The sequence below is a fragment of the Psittacula echo genome (assembly GCF_963264785.1).
Source record: "Psittacula echo genome assembly, chromosome: 7".
In the NCBI taxonomy this organism is placed as follows: domain Eukaryota; kingdom Metazoa; phylum Chordata; class Aves; order Psittaciformes; family Psittacidae; genus Psittacula; species Psittacula echo.
This window is the reverse complement of record NC_137740.1, coordinates 5,512,843-5,537,095: the sequence shown is the minus strand read 5'-3', so window position 1 is coordinate 5,537,095 and position 24,253 is coordinate 5,512,843. Positions and strand designations below refer to the sequence as shown.

At 43.9% G+C, this 24,253-nt stretch overlaps 1 protein-coding gene across 1 annotated transcript; it reads left to right on the top strand.

Annotated features, from left to right (window-relative positions):
- Positions 1-433: 433 nt before the first annotated feature.
- C8A (complement C8 alpha chain) lies at positions 434-20,158 on the top strand (the record flags this gene model as incomplete). Its single annotated transcript, XM_080623839.1, has 11 exons — positions 434-552; positions 2,596-2,692; positions 3,639-3,783; positions 5,263-5,407; positions 6,537-6,726; positions 8,206-8,406; positions 9,724-9,964; positions 13,969-14,097; positions 14,653-14,810; positions 16,665-16,887; positions 20,007-20,158. 11 exons carry the CDS (start codon positions 434-436, stop codon positions 20,156-20,158), a joined length of 1,800 nt encoding a protein of 599 aa, XP_080479965.1.
- Between the last annotated feature and the right edge of the window lie 4,095 nt (positions 20,159-24,253).

The following is a 24,253-nucleotide window of genomic DNA, read 5'->3' as shown; positions in this document are numbered from 1 at the left end:
TTATGATAAACTTCAATTTGCTGTCCTGGGAAGCTTTTCCCTGGTCAGCAACCAGACACACCAAGATTAAAGTTAAATCACTGCGGGAAAGAAAATGAGTTTCCTCCTCCTTCAAATTAAAAGGAGGGTGCAGGCTGGACAAGAAACACACTGCTGCGATAGGACTGGAACGACCTTAATGTGGAAACAGTTGCACAGTTGAATAAATTCCCCTGCCAGAAAACTGGGAATTTCTTTCCAAAAGGGCAAAGGCCTCCAGGATGTGTCCTGATTCTCTGTGATTTGATCTGTGCTATTGTCAATGATTTACCTCAGTGTTTTGGAGCCCAGTAGCCTCCACGCTGCTTCTAGCAGTGCTTGCCCCACAGCATCCTGAAGCCTAAAGCTTTTGTCTGCAGCTAATCTATAGCAAACATCTACATATGGAGAAACCATGCGGTGGGGCCTGTGTCAGCTTTCTCCTTTGATTCTGTCTATATGCTCGTTGGCTTTAACAGCACGTCAGGCCACAGCTACAGCGCACAGGGAGCTTGAGGCATTGCCTTCCCAGAGGTAAGTCCATTTCCCCCCCAACTTTACATATAGAAATTACAGACAAGTCAGTCAGGCCATCAATTTTGCCCTGACATGAGGCATGTGCACACTGCGCTCTCTGTAAACAGCTACCAGGGAAAAAACATATTGGCAGTTGTCCAAAGCCCAAGCTAGGCATCGTAATTCCTTCTTATAGGAACTGTCTGCACAATGGTTTTTCTTTCACAGATGACTATTAAGCCTTCTTAAACTCCCTTACCAAAATTACCATACCGGGTTTGGGCACTTGAAATTAATTCCCTATACAGGATGATTTACGAGTAAATATTCTGCGTATTCCTTTTCATTAGAATTATGTTGCATTTGCCAATGGGAAGTTAACAAGTGCACGTTAATAACCCAATCTGCAATCCAAGCCAGATCCTCATGCCTCAGGTTTTTTACCCAAACGATATTATTAACCCATATGAGTGTCACTTCGGCTTTGAAGGAAGGGAGTAAACAAGTTACTTCTTTTCTAAAGCAATAGTGTTATGCTAGGAAAACAGTTGTTTTTTTTTCCCTACAGTTATTAATTTCAGCCTTGTTCTAAAGGCAAATATGATTTAGCAGGATCAAAAAAGGGTATCAGTGATAATTGGAACATGGAGACAAGGAGAAGGCAGAAAGGGAAAAAAAAGGGGTAGTGATACACTTAATTATGAAGGCTTATTCCGATAATCCCTTTTGAAAATGAACAAAGACGAGATTTTTGATGTTTGATGAACTTATCAAACAAGGCAGAATAATGAAGAGCTAAATGTAAAATCCGATCGAAGGTGAGCCAATTAAGCACTTTGTGAAGTGCTGAAGGATACAGCCCACAAATCCTCCTGTCAGAGCAAAAAGGCATCAATACCTGCTTGTCCCCCAGCTCTGTGTTTGTCTGCAGCCTCCTGTTGTTTTCCTGGAGCCACGGTGGGGTTTTATCTCACACACTTATCTGCATCCACAGGTTCCCTTGCTGAGCTGTTGTGGCTTTCATTTAGTAAGTCTCTCTTCCACAGCCTCTGATGAATCCCCATTGTGCCCTGTACCTCTCCTAATTGTCAATATTTCTCTTTGGACTGCAGGCTTGTAAGTAAAACAGATTGCTCATTAGTTAATCACCAAAATAATAGTAATAATACTACTAATAACAGCATTTGGCTCAGAATAACCCCTCAAAATGCTTCAAAGGCTGTGGCAAATGCAGAGTTGTATTAGCAAGCCACAGATTGCTCCTCAAGACAAAGAAAGGCAGTATACAGACTGTAGGAGTAGGGGCAGAAATAGAGAACATAAACTCTGGGCTGGGAGGCAAGAAAAGTATTTTCTTGCTGTTGTATAGTGATATTCAGTGTATGTGAAGAGAGTCTGATCCAAGGGCTTCTGGATACAGAACCCTTGCCATTTTCTGCTTTTATAATCTTCTTTTAGTTACTTTCCTCTTCTCAGAACTTATGTTTCCTTTTAGAAGCAGTCATTCAACAAATTCTCATAGTTAACATGGCTTTTTACCTTCCCTTCTCAGCACTGTTGGTGCAGCCATTCCCACCACTGCACAAAGCCTCCGAGAATCTCATTCAGTAGGTTTCAGAACAGGCCCAAGGTAACAAACCATCATTTCTGGAGTCTGTGATGTGCTTCTGAGAAGAAAGCAGAAAAAGAAGCCTTTCCTTAAAACCTGTCTCTTCTTGACATTCCTTCTATTCACCCAGTGTGTTTGGTTTTATATATGAGATATACATAGGTTTTATTGCAATCTACTTATGGGAAAGGGCGAGGACCTCTTGGGAGAGCTGGAAACCCAACACAAAATCCTCAGGTCCTGCACCTGCTGCCTCTGACCAGTTCTGATGGTGAAGACTCAAATGGAGCATCTCGGGTAGTATAGCCAGCCCTGTTAGGCGATACTTCCCATTTCCCATAAAATAGATTCCCAGTGGAAAACCACACACTGATCATTTTCTCCCTGCTACTCTCCACCCCTCCTTAAAACACAACTTCAAAGACCTTCCTGCTATCTCTCCCCCTCCTTAGAAGAAGCAGCAGAGATGTTAATTCTCCAGCTCCTGTTGACTGTCAGCTGAGCCAGTGGTCAGAATGGACTGATTGCTTTCCTTGCCAAGAGAAAAAAGTAAGACTCCACTGTAATGTATTCATTTATCTTCAGATGTGTCTGTGATGAGGATGTACACACATTAATTATATATATTATTAATTATATATATTATACATATTCATCATTCTGAAGCATCTAGTAAACTCATCCAAATACGATGGAGATGCTCCTCTACTAAAGAGACTCTTACCCTGGTGTAAACTGGGGAATAAATTCCTTTAAGGCAGCAGAACATCAAGACGCAAAATCAAGGCAAATGGTGGAAGAATCCAGCCAGAATATTTGCCCAAGACTCTCTTCCTTTTCTATCTCAAATTTAATTAAGTATCTGCTGATTCTTAATGCAAATATTCCAATGAAAAGAAATTAGAAGCAGCCTTCGTTCATCAGCTCCTGTTCTTAATTTTTTATATCATTCACATCTTCATAATTCAAGAATTTCTTTTCAAATACCTGATATAATTTTGCTTTCTACTGAGTTTATATCCCTGCAGGTTTTGCTCCTGTGCTTCTAATCAGTAAATGATTCGGCTTTTCTCTCTTTTCTTTTTATTTCCTAGTTTCAAGAGCAGCAATTCTCATTAATAATCCATCAGAAATAGTGTGGGATCGGTGCTGTAATTAGTGTCTGTGTCCATCTGAGCCCGTTACATTCCGGGACAAAGCATACATAACTGGAAAATATATGTATTATTTCTAAGGTATAAAATAGGGAAAAGATTTTTAAAACCAGTTATTCCAGCCCCTTCAGCATTCACCTGTGTGAACCTCAAGCAAATCTCCTGTTCTTCTACCTCTCTGCCACCTCTCCTCCATTTACCAAGTACAAAGTCTTAGAGCCACACAAAAGAATAATAATATAGATAAAAGCAATAGGTTTTAATTGCTTTATGGCCTGTGGAGGTGATGTCTTCGTGAGATCTAAGGTCTTGGGGATGTTTTTCTCTCTTGTGGGGTTTAGCACCGGTACCGGAGGCTGGTGCAGCCGGCGCGGTTTGCAGGGCGGCAATGCGCAGGGCATCTTTGGGATGAGCAAGCTTGCCATTCCGAGACGACATGCACTGGACCCCCCAGCTGTGGGAAGGACTTTCGGTGTGAGGAAACAGGTGAGTGAACCAAGCACAAGCTCCTGCCAAAGAGGTTTTGGTCCTGGGTGGACAGACCTGGGGTATGCCCATGGTATTACCATGGGCAGAGCTTTGCCAACCGGCCAGCAGGATGGTGAACTGATGCAAAAGAAAGCAGGAAATTGCCCCATATTTGGGTTTTTTCCCCACTTTTATAGAAATTCACCCATGCTCTACTCAGATTTAGCTAGAAAAGAAGGCTGTATGACATGGAAAAGGTTAATTTTTTCAGTGGAACAAAGAGAGTAGAAATATTCTGCTCCAACTGCTGTGCTACATGCGCACACTCCCCTCCATGGGCACCAACGCACCCACAACACACCACTTTCTCTCCCTGCAAAAGACATAGTTCAATCATAAATCCAACGAGCAATCTGTTGGGGTGATTTATTTATTTTTAGCCATCCCCAGCTCTGAGGATTGGGATATAATACGGCTGTTCTCTGAAAGTTTCACTAGCCTTGACAGATTTCTGGTTTTACACAAATGGCTCAAACTCCCGTCTTGAGTATTTAATGAAAATTCTACTGACATTTAGAACTATGTGCCAGCTCTGTGACCAGCTCATCAGCTAGAGAAGGTCGTCATAGAATCATAGAATAGTGTGTGTTGGAAGGGACCTTAAAGCCCATCCAGTTCCAAAACCCTGCCACGGGCAGGGACACCTTCCACTACAGCAGGTTGCTCCAAGCCCCTGTGTCCAACCTGGCCTTGAGCACTGCCAGGGATGGGGCAGCCACAGCTTCTCTGGGCACCCTGTGCCAGCGCCTCAGCACCTTCACAGGGAAGAGCTTCTGCCTAATATCTAATCTAAATCTCCCCTCTTTCAGTATAAAACCATTCCCCCTTGCCCTGTCACTACATGCCCTTGTAAAAAGTCCCTCTCCAGATTTCTTTGCTCCATGGTAGCAAGTGTAGCAGGACCAGTTCCCTCTGTCCACAAGTGTCATGCCAAGGCTTTCTCCTCACTCCCAAAAGGGAAAGCACCTCCAAGTTGCCCTTCCTGCAAACATACATTCTTGAGCTATAATTATTGCAATAAACCCCCCAAATACCTCCAGCAAACGGAAGAGGCAAAACTGCACTTTAATCAGATGGAGCTGACTTCCCTGAGCCAAGTGGAGAAGCTATTGCTTCCTGTAGCTCCTTTCCAAGAGCATGATGATAGATAATAAAATCAGGCCAGAGATGTGACCTTGATTTGACTCCCAGCCCATGGAAGCCCATGGGAGCAGTCAGCTTGGACTCTGAGCTGTGCTCACTCCAGTTTGCAAAGGAAAACCTGCCCTGAAGGAGAGGGGAAAATCAAGGTCCCGATGTAAAAGCCCTGTATTTAACACCCAGAGGGACTTCTTGTGGCCTCAAGATATGGGTGGAGAATAGCACAAAGAGTGCAAGCTGCTGAAAAGGTTTTCTGAAGGGCAGATAAGTGAGATCACCTGTATCTGTGCCCTTTAGGTCGCTGTATTAAACGACATCTTGTGTGCAATGGGGAGCCAGACTGCAGAGATGGGTCTGATGAGGATAACTGTGAGGATGAAGATATTGAAAGCCCTTGTGAACATCTGTTGCCAATCCCAGGGTCTGAAAAAGCAGTCCAAGGGTAGGTAATTAATCAATAGCTGCTACTCTTACAATCAAAACAGGATTAAGTGTTTTATATTGCATTTCCTTAGTAATTGCAATGCTCCATGAATTGATAAGGTGCTGTACAAAGCCCAAAGGAGTGGTACTGTCCCACGCAACCATGGGTAGCAATGAGGGAAGCAGGAGGGTTCATCCTGGCTTTTCTTTCAAATTCTGTCTTGGATTTACTATCTGACCTTGGCCTCTCCCAGCCACTCCATACTTGTGATGCCCTCTTTATACTCCTGTAAAAATATATCCCAGTTATCTCACAGCTTTTTCTGGTTGATAAAAGCAATTTATTAAAGCAAAGAGTAGACTCTGGAGATGCAGCATCCTGGTGGCATTCATTCCTAAGGAGAAGGTTTAACTACAGGAATTAGGACTTCGGAGCACAATTCAAGGCAGAGAGCCTGAGCTCCACATGAATATATACAGGGTAAATACTCCTGCCCATGAAAAGGTCCCTGTTGTGAGGAGCAATGCTGCTGTCTAGTTTGAAGAATGCTTTCGTTTGGAGCCATGGAATTACAGGGAATATTAAGTAATAGGCAGATTTCAGAGGGCAGCAGCTGTGACGGCTGAGGAGCAGGAAGAAAGAGGCATAAGGAAATAAGAAGTGAGAGACTTGGCAAAGCACAAGCAGACTGCAAGTCTAGGGAGGGTGCTAATTCCCCTGAGAAACAGAACCATTATTAAAGGGAAGGAGATGAAATTAAGATAGAAAACAATTACAGGGAATGCCAGGAAACACTTTGTGACAGTGAGATGTGTTAGGCTCACGGGGAACCTGGAGGAATTCCAGGACCTTGGAACTTTCATAACCACACTTGCTGGGATAGACTGGACACCTTTACTGATTTCTTCAATTTCTAGCATATGAGTCCAAACCAATGTTTGGAAATAAAAAGGCTCTTTGCGTCCTGTTAGCTTTGGGAAGCAGATAGCAAGGAGATAACAAACTCAAAGATTTTAGGTGCTATCCAAAGGCAGAGACCTGAGGCTAGGTAACTTGTAGTGTGAGGAGAACAGAAACAGTGACAGAGGCTGTTGAGGAAATAAAAGTGGAGCTATGGGTAACTTCCTGAATGTTACTTCTTTCCCAGATACAATATCCTAACACAGGAAGGGAGACAGTACATATATGACCCTAATTTTTTTGGAGGCCACTGTGAGTATGTCTACAACGGAGAGTGGCGGGAGCTGAAGTATGATGCTGCATGTGAACGCCTCTACTATGGAGATGACGAGAAGTATTTCCGCAAACCTTACAACTTCCACATATACCAGTTCCTAGTAAGTCCTTTGGGTGATCAGATTTAGCAATGTTTTCCCAGCTAAACTTCCCATAAAGATGTTAGGTACCTTTTGTCATTCACTATAGGCTGTCTTTCCAGGTACCCAAGCTGTCCCCAAGACAACAGGCAATCGATGATATAAATGCTATTTTATGGCACATCAAGGAACTAACATGCTTTATCACCCAGGCATCGCCACTGCTTACTCTGGCCTAGTCAGAGCCAAGAGAAATGGGTTTTCTCTAAACTCTGCTATTAATGAACTGTAGAGCTTGCACAAGCCACTTGCCTCTCTAGGGGTGAATTTGGCCATGTGTAAAATGGGAACAATGCTACCAGTTCAATCTTTGAAAGCATTTTAAGTCTTTGGCACAGCTACAAGGGACATAAATCCAAATTCTGAGTGAGACAGAGATCCTGAAAGCCATCGCTGTGTATCACAACGCCTATACTCTGTGGGATCATATGTGATGTTGGAGACTGAACTAAGTAGAGCAAGGATTCAACCTGGGACTCCCATGTCTTAAGCGGGAGCCTTGGCCACACTGTTAAACATGTATTATGCTTTTTGACGTGAATGAATAAAACACATTATTCCACCGGAATATTACAGCCCCAGGTTCAATGCAAATGGATTTCCCGTCCCAGCCGACGGTTCCCTGTGCCTCTTATTCCCCAGTTTGAATCCAGACAGGCCCACCATATGAACCACATTTTCTTCTTCCCCTTACCTGCTGCTGGTGGTGGAAGGCCCACTTCTGCACCATGGTCAGGCACTGAGGGACACTTGAGCATGCCCCATATGCATCTTGACTTAGGAGTGTCTACCTGCTGGGTCTAGCAAGTCACGTTAATGTGAGATGCTTTCTTCAGTGTTGGTAATTATTTAACTGGCTTTTTATAGAGATGGCAAATGGCACAGCCTGGATTCAGCAAGGCTGCTCAATTCCACATGGCAGCAAAGCAGAGCTGTCAAAGAAAAGGTCAGTGCTCTAAAACACAGGCAAAACAATGTTTGTTTTCTAGCACTGCCATTGCAAGCAGCTGGATCACTGCTGCTGAATTTCTTTTCCTAAATAAATTCATCCAGAAGCAAGCTGCAGACAAAAAATTCACTCCAAATTGTTAGGATCTGGCAGAGCTGTAAAGAACTGGAAGGAGGGTTTTATAATGGGAAGTGTCAAGCTAGCTTAATAAGTACCATTGCCAGCTCTGGCTGTAATGGCACTATTTTGAGTTGGCTAAACACAAGCTTTTCCCCTGCCTGGAGATGGATGAAGCTTTATCCACATTTCTCACATATTTCCCAATGAAATTGCATGTGACTTAATTCTTTATTCCACATTCACTGCAGTCAGTGTCGGTGCTGTCAGGACCATCACAGGCTTCAACAGAGGCAGAATTAGCTCCTTAAAGAAATAGAGTTTAATAATAAAGAGAAGTACCTAAAAATTCATCTCTGCTCCTTTCACTTTAGGCTCATGCTGATTCTGGATTCACTTTTGAGTTTTATGATGATTCAAAGGATCTGCTTGATGCCCTTAAAAGTGATAAATCCAAAACAAAAGGCTTTACCATCGGAATCGGGTCCACAGGATCAGCTTTCCAGTTAGACCTGGGCTTCACTTTATCAGGTGGCAAAGGAACCCTGAAGAATTTCACACAATACGCTACAAAGGTAAAAGAAAAATAACAAGTCAGTGATGCATAATGCTCCAGTTGTGTCATCTGTGCATCGCATGGGCTGGCTGCAACTTATGTCAGTTGATTCTCTCAATTGCATTTTTTAACACATAGTAATTGTACCTTAATTTGTTCATGTAATTGCAAATGTCTCATCGTTAGTAATCCTGTTTGTTGTTCTTCTTATGGTTTAGCAAACAGGGAGTGGGTATAAAATTGAATTACGAAGTACCACAACACATGTCATCTCCCCCCATCCTGTTTCATGGCTACATTAAGCACATAAATAAAAAGATGCTTAAAGTGACGATGAGGGAGGAGGAAATACCAAGATGTTGATCAAAACAGTTGCCCTCAGGGAATGATCTCTGGTAGCACATATATTTTGTCCAAATTAATACAAGCTGCCTTATGATGATGAAATATGCTACTTTTTATGGGAGGTTAAAATAGCACACTGAAAAAAGAATACCCAGTAATAGGGTGTATTTCTCATAGTGGGTTTACATCATGGACTAGATGTAGTGATCTCTTTCCAGTCTAATAACATGAATGCTGGCATTTCCCACATTCACCATGCCCTGTCTCTATTTCTTTTGTGGCTGCTGACAGAAGACAATAAAGAAGAATTACTTTGATAGTGTTCTGAGTTAAAATGCCCTTAAAAGCTGCTTGAAATGGGCACCATTACAGCATTTACTGTGCCCTTGTCTAGACTCACACGATGTTTACAGCAAAATGATGATCAATTATTGGAGGAATCATTTAAAGGGCTGTTCTGGTTGCACTGGAGCCTTGTCGCGTCCATGGCTCATCTAGAGGAGGAGTCGTGGAGCTGGTGGCATATCCAGGAAATCCTCCCACAATCAGCATCTTCCTCCCCCAGTGCTGGGCTGGGCTTGCCTTGAGCCTTTGTCCTGCATCATTGACTGAGGCTGTGAAAAAGGCAAAAGGGAATTAACACTACGGAAAGGAAAACAGGGAAAGGGAATAGCAGAAATGGAGGATGGAGGGGAATCATGTGGAGCCTGATTCTGATCATATGCACACATAAAAAACTCAAACCCATGGCTTTGTCCTTCAGCTCACACAGCATGCAAGAAAGAGACACTCTCAAAGAGTTACCACCGATTTCATTTAAACCTGGGCTTGTTTCCCTGCCTTCAACATACACTGACAGTCAGAGATTCAGGCTTTCCTCTGCAAGTCTATAGGCCAGAAATGACTTTTATTTATTTTATTTTATTTTATTTTATTCTATTTTATTTTAAAATGTACATTGAATGGCAGCTCCTCTTCTCTTCACCTGCAGGAGGTTGGTTTCATTAGAGGTGTGACAAAGGTGCAGACAGCCCGCTTCAAGATGAGAAGGGACAACATTGTTTTGGATGAAGATGTGTTGCTCTCCCTGCAGGAGCTTCCAGACACCTATGACTATGGCATGTACGCCAGATTCATCAATGACTACGGTACCCATTTCATGACATCTGGCACTATGGGAGGCGTCTTTGAGTACATCCTTGTCATTAACAAGGAGGAAATGAGAAGAAAAGGTCAGAAAATGACAAGATACTCTCTATTCACAACATTCTGCTCAATGCCAGGCATTTCCAACCTGGTGACCACGGCGTGGGTCCACTCCACCAGAGTAATTCATCTGGTTCTGGTTGCTTCCACCAGCCATTCTCTCCCTGGGCCCTGGGAGAGTGGGTGCTCATTGACAGCTCTTTGCTGAGCTGGCTGGCATGACCCATCACAGGATAGACATATATGCATTGCAAGCCCAAAAAGGCACGGTGGGAGTGAGGCAGAGGTATCTGCATGTTCACAAGATGGATGCACTGCTGGCCAGAAAGCAGGGGATAAGCTTCAGTGTCACAAAACGTGCTTCCTGATCTAATTTCAAAAGAATCTGGGTGAGATTTTGGTAGTTTAGGAAGGAACCTGAGCATTTTCTTCCTTTCTTTCAGTGTCACTTCTCTAAACTTCTGTTTCTTACAGTCATTGTTCTGGCCATTTCCATGAATGCTCAAGGACTTCCAACTCATTCAGACTAAAGCAAATTAGCCCACTCTTGTTTCAGCATCTTGATAGTGAGGGTTTCAACTTCCTGTAAATAGAAAGAAAACACTGCAGTTGGCAATACCTCTGCCACTTTGCTCTGGTTACTGTCACACCTGAAGACTAGCAGATCTCTGTTAGCTCCAGTTCTCAACATATTGGAGCGTATGAGGCTGAAAAGCCATCCCTCTAAATCTCAGTTACATAAAATATCCACACACAGTTGTCTACAGCACAAGAACAGGCATTAGTGGTGAGCCAAACCACAACGTTTTTCCTAATCCAAAAAAGAAGATGCAGAACAATAATATCTTACTTTGGTACACCAACCAGATTGTCAGCTTTTGCAAAGGTGTTGACAACGCAATAGATCCCACTTCCCTTATGGAACATCATTCCATTCTGTGCAGGGTAAGGCTCCTTGGTAACTCTAGGCTGGACATTTATGCAAAAGAAAATTGTGATCTCAGACAAGAGGTGAAAATTGCTGCAGTTGGTACAAACTGCTGTAACTCCATTAATTCCATTAATTTCCATGGCTCTGCCCCCGGTCTGGAACAGTTTGGTACCGGCAGCACTTTGGATAACTGTGCACTCCATACTGAGTATTAACCAGGCCAATTTTCCACAAGAAATTACCAATTGAGAGAATTTTCATCAAGTCTGTGCACTAATATTTGGAAATATGATGCCTCTTCACACCATTTATTCACTTTGAAGAGTGAGTGATGTAGAAGTGAACAAGATCTTGGCAAGCAAGTCGTCAGGAAGCAGACTGCCAATTTCAGAGGAAGAATGAATCCAGAGCATGTGGAGGGAGGCTATTACTTTACTTAATCTTGTGCTTGCTGTGTATATAAGGAGGAGATTTACTGCTATGAGATGCCTTATCTTAGGAAAGAAGGATGTTGAAGTTCAGCAAAAGACAAAAATGTGCCCCAGTGGAGATGATGTAATTTTCATTCTAACAAAGCACGCTTCTGTAACATTCATCTAACCCAGACTCTGCTAGAAAGCCCACATATACCAAGTCAGCAGCACTCTATGACACACAGCATAGACCCAGGACGACTCCCACCTGCAGTGGCTGACATGCCCCTGTCTAAAAGCATTTAGTAAAAACCTCTGATTTCTCTAATGGCAATCACAGCCATGCTTGAAGGCTGTTTGTGCAACAGGATTATCTGCCTTCTCTGAGAAATAGTCAGGATAAGGATGTAAGTGCTCAGGTCTTAAAATCAGAGCTTCGTAAGATGACTTTGAAGCTCTGGAGATGCCTGGCGATGTACCAAGGCTAAGAAGCATGGCACCCGCTTTGGATCAACCACTGCTTCCCGACAGCCCACCTAGCCCAGAAGTCTATGTGTTAAATGCTGTGGAAGAGAAAACATTCCTTTCTTATAGACCGGTGACTAAAGCACATGCCCAGGAAAAAGATCCCTAGGCTGTTACCCCCCTAAACAAGAGACAGCTTGGGCAGTTGCTGAGCATCTAGCTAAGCATAGGCATAAGCTGGACTTCAAGCACGAAAATGAAGTCGCCTTCTGGGTTTAGATATCCAAGAACAGACCACAACTCACCGGTGCATAGATTAGTACTGCTGTTTTGCTGCAAGACCCATTTCTAGCTTTCAGGCTGCAAGGGCTTGCATGGATGTGGTCATGAGTGAAATAAATACATATGTCAGATTGAGGTCCCTCGTTGCTCTGCCATCAATATTTTTCATTACTTGTTTTTAAAATAGATTGTTATGGTTCTATTATTTAGCAGAAAACAGTATAATGTGCTCACACATTACAAGAACATTTATGGGAGAAACATTACGCACAGAGTAAATTAGAGAGAGTCTTCATATATTCTGATTAATTCAAAATGCAGCAGTAAATCTTATCAGTCGAGCACATTTAACTATCGCAAATTATATCATATAAAAACCCCTACCAGGGCTCCTTCCTCAAGTGCCAATATTTTCTATGGCCACCCTTTTGCAGTGATAACCACTTTTCATTTATCAAGACACAATCTTGCTGCAACCAATAGCAAATTGTATTGACAGACCCTCGCTGAACATAATTACTCAACGGGAACCATGGCAAATCAATTAATCAGGGTGTTCCTCAAGTTTAATTTTATGCTACTCCACCACCAAGATAAGCAATCCCTCATGGTGCTTTGGGTGAATGAACTTTACCCACTGTGTTTACAACTGTTGAACAGGTTAGTAGCAGTAATCGAGTGCTACACATTTAATCTTTCTCAAGAGCCTAGATTTGCAATGGGATGTTATTCCCCCTAAAGTCTTGAGCATGTTTCAGCTCTCACAGGTCTGAAGCCAGGACTTGTAGCCCCTTTCTACTTTCTCTACCGGTTGGGACCCACAAAGCCAACGAGCAGATCCATGCCCCACATGGCTGCAGCCAGGCTCTTCTGCAGGGTGTGCAGAAACAGATCTATGGGTGTTTTACCAGTATTTTAAACATAGGCAATGCAAGCCACTGCTCCCCAGTGCTGGGGTAAGGCAGTTCAGCAGACAATACTCTACAGTGGGGCTTGGCTGGAGGTTCAATCTTTAGACCATTAAGCCATGATGCACAAATCCTGATGACCTCTGTTGCCTCCCTTTCAATACTGCGGTATTGATCACAGGGCTGCTTTGTAAAACACTTTGAAGTCCTCTGACAAGAAGGGCAATATAAAAGTTACCTATTACTTCCAATACCTGTATTTATTGAAATCAATGGATTTTTTAACTATTAAAGAAGACAGTCTTATATTCGTAGCACACTGAAGTGTGTACATAAACCCAGACTGTATGAAATATGCACATTGCTTACCTTGGTGAAACCACCTCATTAGTTCCCTTCTCCCCTCTGCAGTTGCTTCATGGGTCTCCAGTCACATATTTTCATGATGTATGTGGCAGTGCTGGCAGCAGCAGCCCAGCAGCAGGCAGGAAGGCTTTGGCAGCTCTCAACAGATAGCAACCTACTGCAAGTTGCTAGTCGAGAAGCTACTTAAGCCCCTAATACGTGGGTCAGATCCTGAGTTTAGGAAGATCAGTGATGATCTATGAAGTTCAGCTGCTGTTCCCAGCTTTATCCTAATTATGAATTAGGCTTTAAAATAACAAGTAAAACAAAAGTTGTATTTTTAAATAAATAGACCAAATAAGGAAATACACACCTGAAGCCTTGAGTTAATGTCTTTACTTTCTTCTAATACTTTCTAAGGACACAATTCTTACAGTAAGGACACTTCCCTACTAACCTATTATGCTATGGACCCAATATACCCCAATTAAATACTGACTTTTCTGTTGCAAGGCTGTCCTCCGCCCAGGATAGCTCTTGACTTTGAAAAAGAGACCATGCAGATAACCAAATATCTTCTTTGTTCATAGAAAAAAACAAAACAAAAAGCCCCACAAATGAGAAAATTCCTATGCTTCCACTCAGAATGAGCCCCTGATTTTACTGGTTTCCTTTCTGGTTTGCAGACATCAGCGCTGAAGAGATAAGTGCCTGCATGGGCTGGTCAATTGGCCTTACAGACAGCATGAATAAAGTGCATTTGGGAGCATCCATATCATCCTCCGACTGTGCAAAGAAAGGATTTCTGAAAACTGGTATGATATCAGGGCAGATGTCTGCCAAGGCATCTTGCATCACTTATTTTGATCACTTGGGCACGGACATTCAAGTAGGGTAACACAAGGGTACAAGGAAGGGAGCTCTCGCATCCCCAGCCATAGCTCAGGCCCAGTCATGGGAACAAAGCAACTTTGGGTCCAAGTCTCCAGGAGTCCAATTGCTCTTGAAAGAGGAGGAATTGAGAGGAATACCTGGATTAGAAATGCATGTAAATAGAGGCAGGGAAGTGGCTGGAAGGCCGCAGTCCCTATACCCACGACAGACTGAGCATAGACGATAAGGACAACATGGCAACTATTAAAAAGGTCAAAACTGACTATAAAAAGTACTCAAAGAGGCTACAAAGCCCTAGATTTGTAAATCCCTTAACCAGCTATAGACAGCCTCAGAGCTCCCATTGATTCCAGGAGGCAGCATCAGTGCTGCTTTCTGACAGCTCCTTGAACAATTGATCTCCCCTCCATTAAGCAGTTTCTAGTCTATGTGTGGAAATGATAACTAAATAGTATGGCTGTAATTCAACTTTTCAGATGCTGAGAGCAACAGTGCAGTTGTGGAAGATATTATTCCCCGGATTAGAGGTGGAGATAGCAGTTACAGTGGAGGACTCTTAAACAGTTGGGATGGCAATATGTATCGTCACTGGGGAAGGTCATTAAAATATAATCCTGCTGTTATTGATTTTGAGGTAAGGCTTTTCTGCAGTTGAAGAAACTCTGCCACTATAAGGAATGAAAGTGTAGTCGAGCAGATCATTTCGTATTTTTATTGTGATCCCATCACAGAACAAGATTAAATGTAATGGGCCACTGATCTGGTAACCTCTTATTCATTTCACAATGGGGAGTACATCTCCCACCGACTGCACCCACAGGGAGACTGACAAGGAGCTTAATGCTGGATTAGTGCCGAGTTAAGTTTTTGATGTGCTCCCAAACAGCTTCTCAATGAATGGCTCTCCGAGGTTGTATTCATCCCTATTATTCCCCTCGATGCTGTCTGCCCTCCTTTATAAGAAGGGGACTCACAACAGGCTTGCCTCCCCAAAGGGCAAAGATCTCTGAAGCATCTTATAGATGGGGAGGAGATGGGTGCAAGCAGAAGGGATGGAAAGGGAAGCAGAAGGGATGGAAAGGGAGACAGAAGAGCAAACAAATAATCCAGGAGCAGAGACTGCAGAGGTGTGAGGAGCTGGGCACAACTTGGCTGTGATCAGGAGGACCACATCTACCCTAAGATGCTACAACTGCTAGTCCACAATGGGGGTTGAGGGGGAGGACCTTGGTCAAAGAAACACACTGCCACTTCCATCCCTCTCATCTTCATTTGAGAGCACACCTACTCCTGGCTCTGACAAAGGGTGGCAGAAAGAACAATGGAATCAGGAATTATCTGTGCTATTGGCAGGGCAAGAAGGACTCTGTAAACCCTCCTGGGCAGCACCTCGCAGACAGAAAGCCCCGATAAGCAGGTTATTTCAGATGCAGGTTATTCACCTTTCTGCACAAGTTCCCATCAATTCTGGGCAAAACTTACTACAGTTTTCCAGTAAACCATGTGCTGACCTCTCTGTTGGCTGCTCTGGAGCTCAGCATTCACTCTGCAACCGGAGCTGCCGATAAGCGCTCATGTCCACTTCAGCAGCTCTTATCGGCAGCTTCCTCCCATTTGTTAAACAGGCTTGTGCAAATTTGTCTAAGAGCTCTTCCCAAAGCCCCACAAATCACTCTCACTGCATCTTGTGCAATGAGATGATGCCCAGCTCCTATCTGGAACCAGTTTCCAGCAATTCCTAACCAAGACACACAGCATTTGCACAGATGCATGGATGGGCATATGTAATGATGTGACTTCAGACCAGCCCTCAGCTTTTAGCCTTAATATTCACTCTAATATTAATATTCAGTTGGGTGAGCTATAATTACAGTTGCCCAAACTGGACTATTTTTGCTGAATGGTATATAAGAACTAGACTTTGCTACTGGAACTATTATGAGCATATATTCTGAAAGCTGTAAATGGCACAATATTATTTCACTGCATTGAAGGACAAGAAGTATGTAGGCAAAATTCTCCATGCTCAGCGTTCACAATCTGGTCACCATTAGTGGTAGGCTGGCATTAGGTTTTGATGATATCCAAAAAGCTCTTAGCAAAACACTTTGATTCAAAAAGGCAAAAAGCATGCAAGAATCCCTGAGATCGTGACAGCACTAAGCAAACAGTCAAAAAATTGGCTTATAGGGGTGTTTTAATTTATCATTTGAATCCACACTGAAACTCCAAAGCACCCAGAAAAGCCAATCCTGCACAAACCTCTAAGATGAGGAAGGTTTTGGAACGGTGATTTCTCTCTTGATGCTCATCAGTCGTAGCAACACATTTGCATGATGTACATGGAGCTGTCAAGGAAGACGAATGGGGTTTTTCTGAGCCCTGAGTTTATCCAGCAGTGTCACAGCTCTCTGCCAATGGCGTGGTAGCATCTCAGTTAATGTTCAGCTGAAACCGTCTCCATGCTATTTATCTCCATCTTACGCAGCTGCAGCCCATCCATGAAATCCTCCGTAGAAGCAACCTCGGCGACATGGAAACCAAGCGGCAAAACCTGAAACGGGCTTTGGATGATTACTTGTTGGAGTTCAACGCCTGCCACTGTGGACCATGCCAGAACAATGGTGAACCTGTTTTGGTGGGAGACACGTGTTTCTGCCAGTGTCGACCAGGTTACAGAGGCCCTGCCTGTGAGCAGACGAAGCGCCAAGGTAAGATGCATGTACCCACAGCAGGGGGGGGGCAAAAGGCAGCAAAGGGACAGGATTTTCCCCTCCATGGTTAACCAACTGCTCTTTGCATCCATGCATCAATCAAGCCTTCACTTCTGTATTGCTTTTGCTGCGACACAACAGAATGAATTGGATTGGAAGGGACCTTCAGAGCTCATCTAGTCCACCCCCCTGCAATGAGTAGGGACATCTTGAACTAGCTCAGGTTGCCCAGAATCACATCCAGACTGGCCTGGAATGTCTCCAGGGATAGCACATCCACCACATCTCTGGCCAACCTCTGCCAGTGTTTTACCACCCTCATTGTAAACAATGTCTTCCTCGTGTCCAGCCTGAATCTCCTCTCTTTTTAAAACCATCACCCCTCATCCTGTTGCAATAGGCCAAGCTAAGAAGCTCTCCCTATCTTTCTTATAGGCCATTCTTTCAGTACTTTTAAGTACTGAAAGGCTGCAATAAGGTCTCCTTGGAGCCTTCTCTTCTCCAGGCTGAACAACCTCAACTGTCTCAGCCTGTCTCCACAGGAGATATGTTTCATCTCTCTGATCATTTTTGTGGCCCTATCCTAAGCGGTCCTACAAGGGACTGAAAATAGCAGCTCACGTGTTTATTATAAGTAAATCAGTGGAAATAGGATGCGTTTAATAGCTAGAGACTTACCAATATGTTGCAAAAAGCTGAGGTGGGGTATACGAGCAGCACCCTGGCCAAGCCCAGCTGCTCACATTACCCACAGATCTTGATGGGCAGGGAGGGAAGGGAGACTGAGAGGGTCAGCCTAAGCGAGCGGGACTTGGTGTTCAAGCAATGTGCCACCAAAAATGCTCTTTTACTGAAAAAAAATGCCACATTGCCAGATTTCGCACCTTCCCTTCCGGGAAACTTTTTAACTAAAGGGAAGCATCCATTTTAGGGAGAAAAAAAGGTGTTTTTTCCAAAATGACAGGCGTGCATCTAGATTCATAGAATAGTTAGGGTTGGAAAGGACCTTAAGATCATCCAGTTCCAATCCCCCTGCCATGGGCAGGGACACCTCACACTAAACCATGCCACCCAAGGCTCTGTCCAACCTGGCCTTAAACACCGCCAAGGATGGAGCATTCACAGCCTCTCTGGGCAACCCATTCCAGTGCCTCACCACCCTCTCAGTAAAGAATTTCTTCCTTAGATCCAATCTAAACTTCCCCTGTTTCAGTTTGAACCCGTTACCCTTGTCCTGTCACTACAGTCCCTGATGGAGAGTCCATCCCCAGCATCCTTGTAGGCCCCCTTCAGATACTGGAAGGCTGCTCTGAGGTCTCCACGCAGCCTTCTCTTCTCCAGGCTGAACAGCCCCAACTTTCTCAGCCTGTCTCCATACAGGAGCTGCTCCAGCCCCTGATCATCCTCGTGGCCTCCTCTGGACTTGTTCCAACAGTTCCATGTCCTTTTTATGTTGAGGACACCAGAACTGCACACAGTGCTCCAAGTGAGGTCTCATGAGAGCAGAGTAGATGGGCAGGATCACCTCCGATCATTGATTATAGGTGCTGGCAACTGACTGGGTGTGATGGAATGAAACAATGCCCCCCTTCCCCAACACATCCAGTTTAAAGCAACCTTGACCAGCCTGGCAAGCCTCCTACCAAAGCCTCTTCTTTGAGAGATCAGCTCCACCAGCCCCCAGTAGACCTGGCCTACTAACTTGGGCCCCATGTTCAAGACACCCAGACCGCTGACTATGACACCATCCTTTTAACCATTTATTAACCTGGCTTATTTATATTAACCTGGTTTATTTATGTTTTCTTTATCACTTTCTAAACTATCCTAAGAAAATCAAATGGGTGGCAAAAAAAGCCAACCCTCAATCATGCTCTTTTATTTTTAAAAATGGCACAGTTCTTTCTGGGCATTTTTGTCCTGATTTGTGGGGACAAAAAAATCACAAATCTCAGCACAGGAAGCTGGCAGAAAAAATCCATCTTCAGAGCAATTCCACCAGGCAGAGCTCCAGGCCTTCAACCACATGCTCAAAACTGGGGTCTCACCACTGGAAAATCAAAGCTGTGATGAGATAAGAAGTTGGAGCAGATGGGGAGATGGGTTATGGAGCTGAACTCAACAGCATTGCTTCAGTGACTGCAAAATGGGCTTCTTTAAAATTATCAGGTTCTTCGAGTTGTCTCCAATTCCAAGGAATCTGCCTTACATGATTGGAAAGCTCGGGATCTGGTCCCAAAGCAGCCTACCAAGGTGGCCAGCCCCTGTGCTCCCCGATTTCGGCAACAGCAGGGACAGACACACTCTCATGGGCAACTTTCAGGTTCAAATCTTTAGCTCCAAAACTCATTTAAGACCAAACCTAGTTGTTTTTAAAGCACGATATTACAGCAGACGTGAAACCCAGCTTTCCCCCCAGCACAAAGTAAGAGCACACACATCCATTTGCGCTGTCTGGATTAATAAAGTGCCCGAGCCAGGCATGAAGGCCAGTTGAGAAAATAAAAAACGACAGTAAATGACAGCTATCAAGCATTCTCATCATTCAGGAGCACTGCCATAATCCATAGTATCGAACGCTCCTGACAACTCGGTCTGTACTGTAATGAAAAAGCCTTGAAATGACCCATCTCCAAAAGGATGGGCACTTTTCACAACACAGCCTGGTCTAGTGAATGGTGTCACTGCCCATGGCGGGGGTTGGGAAGAGATGAGCTTTAAGGTCCTTTCCAACCCAAACCATTCTGTGATTCTATGGCCTTAGGAGACTTTTGTCCCTTTGCCTTGGTCAGGGGTGAGAAAGTGCACATAGAGCTGTCAGCTGCCCTTTAGGAAGGGAAAGCCAAGCCACAACCTTTTGGACAACCAGAGAAGAAGAAACAGACATTGTTGTCTGAAGAAGGTGATGCTGCTTCCTCTTCCCTGGCTTCAAAGTGCCTTGATCTCAACGGCCATCCATATGCTGGGCACGGGTGGTACAGACAAAGAAGTCCTGCTCAAATCACGAACTGCCAGTGGCAATCAGCTCACCCCTCCTCCCCTGCTCCCACCCAAAGTACATCATTGCAATTCAGACCTGAATACTTGGTTTTCCCCCTTTTTTAATGTGTTTACAGGCAGCAAGACGGATGGGCGCTGGAGCTGCTGGTCAGACTGGAGTCCCTGTCAGTCGGGCACAGCGCGGCGCAGCAGGCACTGCAACAACCCGGCCCCGCAGCACGGTGGGGAGCCCTGCATGGGGAGCAACCTACAGAGCAAAGCCTGCTGAAAACCACATTGCTCTACACCAGTTTGGAGTCTGTGCTAGGCTAGAAGCATTTCAGGCATGATCCCACAATAGATTTACCCTGGGGAAAAAGAACTGCCCAGTATTGCATTTCTCTATGTATGGAGGCATGCTGGATTCAGTGTGTAAAACCAGACCAATTGCTCCAGCTGCCTGAATGCAGATGCCCCCACACCACGAGAGGTGACGGGAGCCCCACCAGTTCACAGTGGCTGCAATACAGGAGATGGTGGAGAACCCACGCGGGTGGTTTTGCTGCTGTGTGACCCTGTCATGAAATAAATGTATTGGAAGTGTTCGCATAAGTATGCTTGACTCGCAGGAATATTTATATTTGTCTTTGGAAAACACATTAAAAGCTCATGATCTTTGAATTTCCATGCAGTTGGCATTGACATATGCGCCAAGAAACTTTTGCAAGTTGACATCGTCACATTTTTAAGCCCAGCATATTGGCCAGGGCTGCGTTTGCAGCAAAGCCATATGCTGATCTGCACGGGAGGAGGCTTAAGCCTGAAGATGCCGAGCATCGCTGCAAAATGTGAACCCAAACTGATGAAGAATCTTAAACAGATCAAAAAAGAGAGGCTTGAACACAACCGTTCGGCAGAGGATGTTCACACAGAAGCAAAGGCTAGTCCTCTTTAAAATCAGTGATGAATTGACTATTAGGACACAGGCATTTTATCTCCCAGGCACCCAGAGCGGGAGAAGATGCTAACAGAGTGCTTGATTTAAGGGGCTTTTTCGAATGTAAGATGTAAATCTCAGCACAAGAATACACACAGTATTGAACTGTGTCCAGAGACTGCAATGAGAGCCCACAGCTCTCTCGTATTAATGAACTGCAACAAAAATCTGGGATGGACGGAAGGCGAATGGCACTTCATTTTAGTGTGCTTTTCATTACAAGGAAAGCATGGAAAAAAAGCCCTGAGAAGGAATCAGGCATTGTGAAAAACAACAACAGCAACAAAACCTCAAAGCACAAAGGAGCACTTTTATATACATGTGAATGGGAAGAGGGAGTAGAAAGGAATCATGGTTGAGGGAAAGAAATTGCTCTGCTATAGCTCTGCTTCTAGGAAATGCTTGTTTTTCAACAATGTGTCTGTGGTGATTTCAAGTCTGACACTTAGCTGATGTAAATCAGTGTTGCTCCTTCACCAGAGCTGATTTATGCTACCTGAAGATGTGGTCCCGTATTTTCTTCAGTGTGCATCTTTGCCAAAGGATGACTTTTTCACCACTTTTGCTTGAAAATGACGCTATGGGCTGGTTTTGTTTAAGAAAATAACAAAACCAGGTTGCCTTGAACCTTGAGATGGAATTGTTCTGTGAAAAATCCCTACAATGACTGGCAAAGCTGTGGCCTTTTGGTCAACTTTGCTTTTCCAGGTAAAGGTGATAACTCACCCACAGATGAATTTGCTCCCCAGGGCTTGAATCTGACGCCTTCTACATTGGGAAAATGCAGCAGTGCAAAGCACCCATATATTGCTATGATTTAGACATCTCAAATGTGAAATGGAGGATCAAAAGTTTTCCCATTGGTGGCTTTATCAACACTGTTTGACATTGGGCTGGCAGGTTATGTAGAAGCACGACACAGTGCTCTTGCACTAACACCCAGTTTGGCTCTTAGGCAATTCTTACCTTTACACTGACTGCTTAGGACTCAGGGCAATGATTGAAAGTAAATGAGTATGAAGTCACCTCAGTTAGAAAGCTGAGTATGCTCCTTTTGGGACTAGAGGGAGGAAATTAATGAACAGAAAGATCTGATGCCTTGGAGGCTGGGGAAGGATGGAGCCTGCAGGAAGGCAACCTGCATCCTCTGCTTTTAGAGCCATTTCTAGAAGGACAGATCACAGGCTGCAGACCCACACAAAAAGAATAAATCCAAGTGATAAAGAAATGTGAAATACCACCACAAAGCACATAAAAATAAGAGCAAATAAGCTGGGATTTACCTGCAGTTGTGCCTTCTCACTGTTCACCTCACCACCCAGGCAATGAAACACAAACCCAAGGGTTTCCTTCAAATGCCAAAGGCAGCTTGGAAGCAGTCCCTGTCCTCCCACTCCAGTCCCCTGCTGCATCCAGGCTCAGCCATCCACAGGGCTGAAACTCAAGAGCAGTGAAGCTGAAGTCAAAAGAAAGGAAGAAGCTGCCTGTAAGGTCTGAGGGGAAAGAAAAACAGATTATGAGCAATTACACATTTACAATGCCAGTCAAAGCAGCTAATATATCTCGTGCTGAAGTGGCCAGCATGAGGGTTGTGCTAGATGAGATAAGCAGCAAAAACGTGCGTTTCTTACTTAAACTAAAAGCTTGGAGGGTACAATAAAACACTGCAGTTCCACCCTGGTTTTAATGAATGGATTTTCCCCTCTTGCACACTGACATACATTTGATATAGTTATTTATCCTATATATTTCTCGCGGCATATTTCCCAGGAGACCTTGTTTATCTCACTCATAAGTACATGATGGATGTATGGTGCTTTGGATAAATGGTATCACAATCAGATATTTTTATGGATATAGGCAAACTGGGTTATTAACAAAGGAAGGGCAGAGAGGAACCAGTGTGCAGAAGAAAATAGCAAATGATTGATGACAATACACCTGAGGTGGCAAGGTGCAGTCTCCAGATAACCAGCTAACAGAAGAGTAGATAAGGGCAGTGCTTGAGACAGAGCTGTTTTCTACCTCGGGGTCAATGTCACGCTGACTGCCCAAATGCCTGCATCCCTTTGAGCTTGTGATTTTAGAGCAGGCGAAAATTCCCCAGCAAGAACAGCTCAAAAATTATTACCTTCCTTTTTATACTCTGCAATGCAGAGGCACAGGAAGATAGAAAAGATTCAATCCTACCTCAAAAACCTGAAACAAAAGAAACGCATCATTCCGAAGAGTTTGGGGAGGGAGTGGCATTTGCTGTGTTGCTCCATCAACAGCGAGACTCTTGGTCCTGCATTACAAATAAGTAAAAATAGAGGTTTATAATGGTAATAATTACTGTCTGCCTCTCTAGTTTTGCTCATTTAGAAAAGCAGGGGGGTGGTAAAATTGGATATAGAAGGCAAATCTACAGGCATAATTTGATCTGAAATCTGGCAGCTATCTTGCGTGCTCACTGGGCTCTTCAGCCATCAAAGTAGAACTAGAAGATGGAAATCTGGGGACTGCTAACACCTCTGCATGGACTTGCTGGGTCTTTCAAGAAAATCTCTCCTTCTGGGTGAGAACCTGGGAAGGAACAATTATATCCATCCGCTAGCGGGAGAAACAGGAGCATGATAGAGTAATTTAGCAACACTACAGCTACCACAGGGTTTGCAAGTCCCCAGCTGCAGCTTTAGATCATATTCCAGCCTCACAGGTAAATGTAAAGTGTCTCCGTGATATGAAAAGACAGGGAGCAGGTGAATCCAGGCTGGAAACCAGTCTGATTTACCCACTACTGATGGAGATGTTAGACGCTGCAAGAGACAAGTTGGGTTTGTCCTGGGAGAGCTCAATGTGACAATTACAACTTACCTAAAATACTCTTTCGGGAGTTTCCTGGGCCACGTTGACTGGATCCAACATAAATCACAGCAGCAATGTTTTCAAGCAGGGAGGTGAAGAAAATACAGCTTCTCCATGTTTTCTGTACTTCTTTTTTGAGAAATTACTAGATATCTTTTCATTATGTGAGAACATGATACGGGATGTAGTAAAGCCCCTTGTGACAAGTGGCTTAACCAGAGAAATGGGCTAGAGCAGCACAACCAGTGCAGAACATGCACGCAACCTGCCTGCTGCCTTCCTGTTTTCATGTGTGGGTTATTAATCTAAGCTTACACAGAAGGGGGAAGTTAGAAACACCAGTAAAAGATAGTACCAAAATTTAATGCATACCAAAATGAAACAATAAAAGCTTCAGCACAGTATTTTTTATTACCCTCCAGGTCATAATAAATCATTAGTTAGTTGAATCAAAGCACAAAATCACAAGGACACGATAAAGTTATGTCCTTTATGGGAGGCTTCTAAGCCTTTAGGCTCAATATTCAACCACTACTGAAA